The sequence below is a fragment of the Trachemys scripta genome, chromosome 1 (assembly GCF_013100865.1).
Source record: "Trachemys scripta elegans isolate TJP31775 chromosome 1, CAS_Tse_1.0, whole genome shotgun sequence".
In the NCBI taxonomy this organism is placed as follows: Eukaryota; Metazoa; Chordata; order Testudines; family Emydidae; genus Trachemys; species Trachemys scripta.
In genome coordinates, this window is record NC_048298.1 from 342566439 (window position 1) to 342572942 (window position 6504).

Sequence of the window (6504 nt, forward strand, 5' to 3'; positions counted from 1 at the left end):
GTCATTCAGTGACAGACCTGCGGGTGGCTATATTACAACAGAAAAACTTCAAAAACAGATTCCAACTAGAGACTGCTGAGCTAGAATTGATATGCAAACTAGACACGATCAACTCTGGTTTGAATAAGGACTGGGAATGGCTGAGCCATTACAAATATTGAATCTATCTCCCCTTGTAAGTATTCTCACACTCCTTAACTGTCTGTACTGAGCTAGCTTGATTATCACTTCAAAAGTGTTTTTCTCTTAATTAATTGGCCTCTCAGAGTTGGTAAGACAACTCCCACCTGTTTATGCTCTCTGTATGTGTGTATATATATCTCCTCAATATATGTTCCATTCTATATGCATCCGAAGAAGTGGGCTGTAGTCCACGAAAGCTTATGCTCTAATAAATTTGTTAGTCTCTAAGGTGCCACAAGTACTCCTGTTCTTCTTATCATGTAATGGCAGACAGTTAAAAAGTGATAATTTTATAAAGTACTTATATATATACAAATGCTAGAAGTGTAAATAATATGATGGGTGAACTAGAGTGCCATGTATTAAATGAGGATATTGACATAATAGGCATCACAGAAATCTGCTGGAATGAGAATAGTCAATGGAACACAGTAATACCAGGGCACAAAATCTATCAGAAGGACAGAACAGGTCGGGTAGGGATGGTGTCCCTAGCCTCTGTTTGCCAGAAGCTGGGAATGGACAACAGGGGATGGATCACATGAAGATTACCTGTTCTGTTCATTCCCTCTGGGGCACCTTGTATTGGCACTGTCAGAAGAACAATACTGGGCTAGATGGACCCTTGGTCTGACCCAATATGGCCATTCTTATATTCTTATTTTCTTATGTTCTCTACAATCTTTTTAATTTTAAGTGCCAGCAATTTTGGTTCCATTTCAGTTTAGGTGGAGCCCATCCTTCCTATAAAGGTTCCCCTTTCCCAAAAGTTTCCCCACTTTCTAATAAATCTAAATCCCTCTTCCCTACACCATCATCTTATCCACACACTGAGACCCTGCAGTTCTGTCTGTCTAATGGGCATGGAACTGGAAGCATTTCAGAGAATGCTACCATGGAGGTCCTGGACTTCATTCTCTTACCTAGCAGCCTAAATTTGGCCTCCAGGACCTCTCTCCTATCCTTCCCTATGTCATTGGTACCTACATGTACCATGACCACCTCCCCTGCATTACAGATACTTCTATCTAGATGTCTCAAGAGATCCGCAACCTTCACACCAGGCAGGCAAGTCACCATGTGGTTCTCGCTGTCACCGCAAACCCAGCTATCTATGCTTCTAATGATCGAATCCCCCATAACTATTACTAGAGTTCCTTCCCCCGGAGAGGTATCCTCAGTACACGAGGATACCAAGATATCATCTGGAAGGAGGGTCCCAACTATAGAATAATTTCCCTCGGCTCCAGTTGGATGTTCTTGTTTCCTGTGACTTTCATTCTCCTCAACATTATAAAGGCTGTTATACCAGGGGTGGGACTGTTCTAATGTGCCCCAGAAAGTCTCATCTATGTACCTCTCTGTCTCCCTTACTTCCTCCAGTTTAGCCACTGTGGTCTCCAAGGCCCGTACGCAGTCTCTAAATGCCAGGAGCTCCTTTAACAGAATGCACACATATGCCACCTGCCAGGCAGGTGATCACACATGCTGCAATGGGTGCAATAAATTGGGTAGACCCCACTCTGTTGATGGATTTCTGCCTGCATTCTCTTTTTACTACTGCAGTTCCTTGAATTGTTGACGTTTTGTTTTTATCAGGTGGTTTTTTTGAATTTAAGTTTAGAGAATGTTAAGTGTATCTACCTCCCCCCACACACACTCCCTCGCAAAACTCCGCTGTTAGCCACCCCTGTTTGCTAGCTCCTCTGGTCGCTTAGAAGTGGGCTTTTTAAAACCCTGCACTTCCTGAATAGCCTCGCCCCCTGGTTAAGGGTTGATGGGGGCTAAAGGGATTAAGGATGAAAGCCTCGTTAAGAAGCTCTCAGCCTTGCCTATCAGGCCACTAGACTCATCACATGGTCCTCCAAATAAACAGACCACATGGTATATTTCAGTCAATCAGCAAGCACACCACAAACACACACACACACTACAGACAACAAACTTACCCCAAAGGACACACAATCAATCTGCCTTCACCAGGAGAACTCCCTCGCAAAACACCCCTCTTAGCCACTCCTGTTCGCTAGCTCCTCTGGTCGCTTAGGAGCAGGCTTTTGAAAGAACTCCATCGGAAACACCCCCATTCACTAACAATAGCCCATTGACAACTGCTTTCTGAGATCTGTCAGTTAGCCAGTTCTTGTCCATGTAATGTGTTCTCTAGTGATATTGTAGAGTCTTCATTTTTTTTAATCTGAATGTTTTCTCCTACTAAATCAAATGCCTTAGAAAAATCAAAGTCTATAGCACCTGCATAGTTCACTTGCCCAACCAAACATGTACTCTAATTAAGGGATGAAATTGAGTGCGTTTGACAAGAGCTGTTTTCCATAAACCATGTTGTAGACTGGTATTAATTATATTCCTAGACTTTTTGTTAACTAATCCCAGACCAGCTTTTCCATTGCTTCCTAACCCTGTCAAATCTGTTTTTAAAACTTTCAATTTATTTTCAAATAGTTTACGTTAAACACAGAGCTGGCCTGTATTTGCCCTTTTTTTCTGTTTTGGCTCTGCTGCTGCCTGGCAGCTCGTAACTCTGGTGTTCGTAATTCTAAGGTTCTACTGTAGATGCTCTTTAATACTTAGTCCTTCCTTGAGTGCAGGGGACTGGACTAGATGATCTGAAGAGGTCCCTTCCAGTTCTATGATTCTGTCCTCCCAGAGTGTTAATGAACTGGAAAGTATTTCATCACCTCATGTGATATGAGTAACTCATACTGCTTCTTTCCAAATTGAGAAGAAAACTATTTCTTCAACACATCTATCTTTTCTGCAACAATAAAAAGTTTTCTTTCTCCCTCTAGGAATTGGCCTAAACCTTTTCTAGGATTTCTTTTGTTCTTAATTTAACTTAAAAAGAACCTTTTTGTCATCCTTAGCCCCACCGAGCATTGATTCTTCCCTGCACTAAGTGTCTATACATATTACTGGTTGGGAACTGTTCTCTGTTTTTCCATTTAAATGTAATCAGTCATATTCTTCATTTTGTTCTCCTCTATCATATATTTTACTCTTCTCTAAACTAAACACTCCCAGACTTTTCAGTCTCACCGCATATGACAGCCTCCCCCATTCTCATAGCCTGTTTCAGAAATCCCCTTTTCTATCTGCTATATTCTTTATAGAGACTGGGGCTATGGCTACACTGGTGCTTTACAGCGCTGCAACTTTCTCGCTCAGGGGTGTGAAAAAACCAATCCCCTCGTGGAGGTGGAGTATCTGCAGCACTGGGAGAGCTCTCTCCCAGTGCTGGCATGTGACTACACTCGCACTTCAAAGCGTTGCCGCAGGAGCGCTCCCGCGGCAGTACTTTGAAGTTTCGAGTGTAGCCACGGCCAAAGTGACAAAAACTGAGCTCATATCCAGAGCGGAAAACTCTCCATCCCATTCCTTAGGGATCCGAACATTGCCAGTGTTTTGGCCACTGCTGTGAATGAACAGGTGTTTCTGTGGAGCTGCTATCAATGCCTCCCAGGTCTTTTCCCTGAATGATGTTCTTGTTGGTATGTTTCCCCCTTGCACATGTCTTGGCAAAGGTTTTGGTTTTTTCCACTCTCCGATTTTGAGCTACCGGGTGAATTGGGAACGCCCTATAGCATGGTTCGCTAGCCTTGGTTTCATTTCATTAAGGAACAAAGGAATAGCCAGTATCCACACTGGTGGTTCCTGCTGGTGCCTATTAAGGTTTCCCACACTACAAAGTGAACAAATTATTAACGCATAGAGCACTATAAAACATGGAATTGGCATTACTAGGGTCAATTGTTCATAATTCATTTATCTGAATAATGAAAATATCATTTTTTCAAAGTGTGAAGAGAAACCAATTTGCTTCACCCATGAGAACAGCCTCCAGGAGTGCATGTAGTGCCTCATATTAACTTTGTCTTTCCATCCAGGCATTCGTATTCTGACCATCACCCTAGGTCTTGGGCATGTACAGGAAACCAGGGGAACATACGGTACATTCAGGAGTTGGACACCTTCTGCCTCAGAGTTGGACACCTTTTCCCCTACTCCATGTCAGATTCCAACACAACTGACTTCACCAACCCATCCACCTTCATACTGGTGGGCATTCCTGGGCTGGAGGCAGCCCATATCTGGATCTCTATCCCATTCTGCACCATGTACATCATAGCCATCTTGGGGAACTTCACCATCCTGTTCATCGTGAAGAGGGAGCCAAGCCTCCATGAACCTATGTACTATTTCCTCTGCATGCTGGCGATCACCGACCTGGTCTTGTCTACGTCCATCATGCCCAAAACGCTGAATATCTTCTGGTTCAATTCCAGGGAGATCAATTTCAGTGCCTGCCTCACCCAGTTGTACTTCATTCACTGCTTCTCAGTGATGGAGTCTGGGATCTTCGTGGCCATGGCTTTGGATCGCTACGTGGCCATCTGTGATCCCCTGAGACATTCCACCATCCTGACAAATGCTGTGGTGGCCAAGATCGGTCTTGCTGTGGTGCTGCGCGGCGGCATGCTAGTAATGCCCCATCCCTTCCTGGCGAGGCAGTGGCCGTATTGCAGAAACAATATCATCCTGCACTCGTACTGTGAGCACATGGCCGTGGTGAAGCTGGCCTGTGCCGACATCCGCATGAGTAGTTATTATAGCCTCTTTGTGATATTCTCTGTGATTGGTCTGGATGTGTTTTTTATCACTTTTTCCTATATCAATATCCTTTGGGCCATCTTCAGAATCCCCACAAAGGATGCACGGCTCAAGACCTTTGCGACCTGTGGGTCCCACCTCTGTATCATCTTAGCCTTTTACATTCCAGGACTCTTCTCCTTCCTCATGTACCGATTTGGTCACAATGTGCCCCTACATTTCCACATTCTCATGGCCAACGTGTACCTCCTGCTGCCCCCCATGCTAAACCCCATCATCTATGGGGTGAGGACCAAACAGATTCGGGACAGATTGATCTGGCTCTTTGCTCATAAAGGGATGTAAAGTTTTCTCCTGGTCCTCTGGCTCTCAGACCGAGCTCCATGCAGAGCTGGCTGACGACATGGTGCCGGACCCTTTTCCCCGAATCACTGATTGAGCTGTCAAGGAGACATTAAACCCTTTCCTGACCTTACTGTCATGTGTCAGCGTGACAAACTGGGGACTCTGTCTGTGTACAACTCATTAACTCATAAGGTTGCCATCTTTCTAATTGCTGGTCATTGGACTTCTCAGGCCCCACCCCTGCCCTGCCTCTTCCCTCAACCTAGGGAGGTTGTGGAATCTCCATCTCTGGAGATATTTAAGAGTAGGTTAGATAAATGTCTATCAGGGATGGTCTAGACAGTATTTGGTCCTGCCATGAGGGCAGGAGACTGGACTCGATGACCTGTCGAAGTCCCTTCCAGTCCTAGAATCTATGAATCTATGAATCAAGGCCCTGCCCTCTTCTCCTCCTATTCCCCCAAGGCCCCAACCCTGTTGCTTGCTACTCTCCTCCCCCCATCAGTCTGTAGGTCATCTCCCCCTTCCTCCCCCACACCAGCTGGACTCCCTCTTCTCCAGAATAGGGACAGGAGCTGCTGCAGCCTGACCAAGAGCCTCCAATGAGTGCAGCGCTGGGGCCGACAGGGCCATCAGAAGCAGAGAGGTAAGTCAGGAAACTGTTTAAAAACAGCTGAGGTTTGGGAGCAGCGTTCCGAGGCAGGTGGTCAAGACTGTGCCTCATACAGCTTCTGAACCCTAAGGCTCAACTACAAAGTCCCGAGGGAAGAGCTCCATTTTGTTCCTGCCAGCTGGGAGCCTGGAGCAGGCAGAGCCCTGCAATGGGTATGGGCAGGGAGCCTTGTGCCCTGAGCCAGGGCTCTGGGGAAGGACAAGGGATCAGCTGTGAAGCTAGGAAGACAACAGCTGAGAGAGGCAGAAGGATGGTCCCCTGAGTTAGCTGGGAAGGCGGGATACTGGGCAGAGGCCGGGGTGGCTTCGGTGGCTCACAGGGAGGGAGATAAACAGCACATCTTCATTAGCCGGCTATTTACACAAGTACACGGCATCTTATCTGGAGCTACAGGGCACCCATTGCCCAGGGGCTGAAGCTGAACTGTGAAGCTGAGTCGCATGTATGCTCTGCGTGATGCTTTTGATCACTACGTCTAGAATCTCCTTAGCTAGTCGGCTAGGCAGCGTTATCCCCATGGTATGAACAGCCTGAGCCACACAGCGGTGAAGTGATTTACCCAGGGCAACACAAGTAGTCGGTGGCAGAGCTGAGAAAAGGGAGTTCTTACCCCAGAGGACCATTGCTCTGACCATGAATGGGCATTGCTTCCCTGGGCTCTATTAGATGCAGTG

The 6504-nt window shown here is 46.2% G+C and overlaps 1 protein-coding gene across 2 annotated transcripts; it reads left to right on the forward strand.

The window, feature by feature from the left end:
* Window positions 1-222: 222 nt before the first annotated feature.
* On the forward strand, window positions 223-5157 carry LOC117872845 (olfactory receptor 52R1-like). 2 transcript variants are annotated; one of them, XM_034761658.1, is made up of 2 exons: window positions 223-244; window positions 4241-5157. In XM_034761658.1, the coding sequence occupies exon 2, from the start codon at window positions 4318-4320 to the stop codon at window positions 5155-5157; it is 840 nt and encodes a 279-aa protein (XP_034617549.1). In that variant the 5' UTR covers window positions 223-244; window positions 4241-4317. The 2 variants fall into 2 exon arrangements, with proteins under 2 accessions (XP_034617549.1, XP_034617540.1); XM_034761649.1 differs by lacking the exon at window positions 223-244 and having other exon boundaries at window positions 4210-5157.
* The last annotated feature ends 1347 nt before the right edge of the window (window positions 5158-6504 follow it).

What these genes read in the sequence shown, in the direction of transcription:
- LOC117872845 (XM_034761649.1), top strand. Translation starts at nt 4,210, where the DNA reads ATGTCAGATTCCAACACAACTGACTTCACCAACCCATCCACCTTCATA.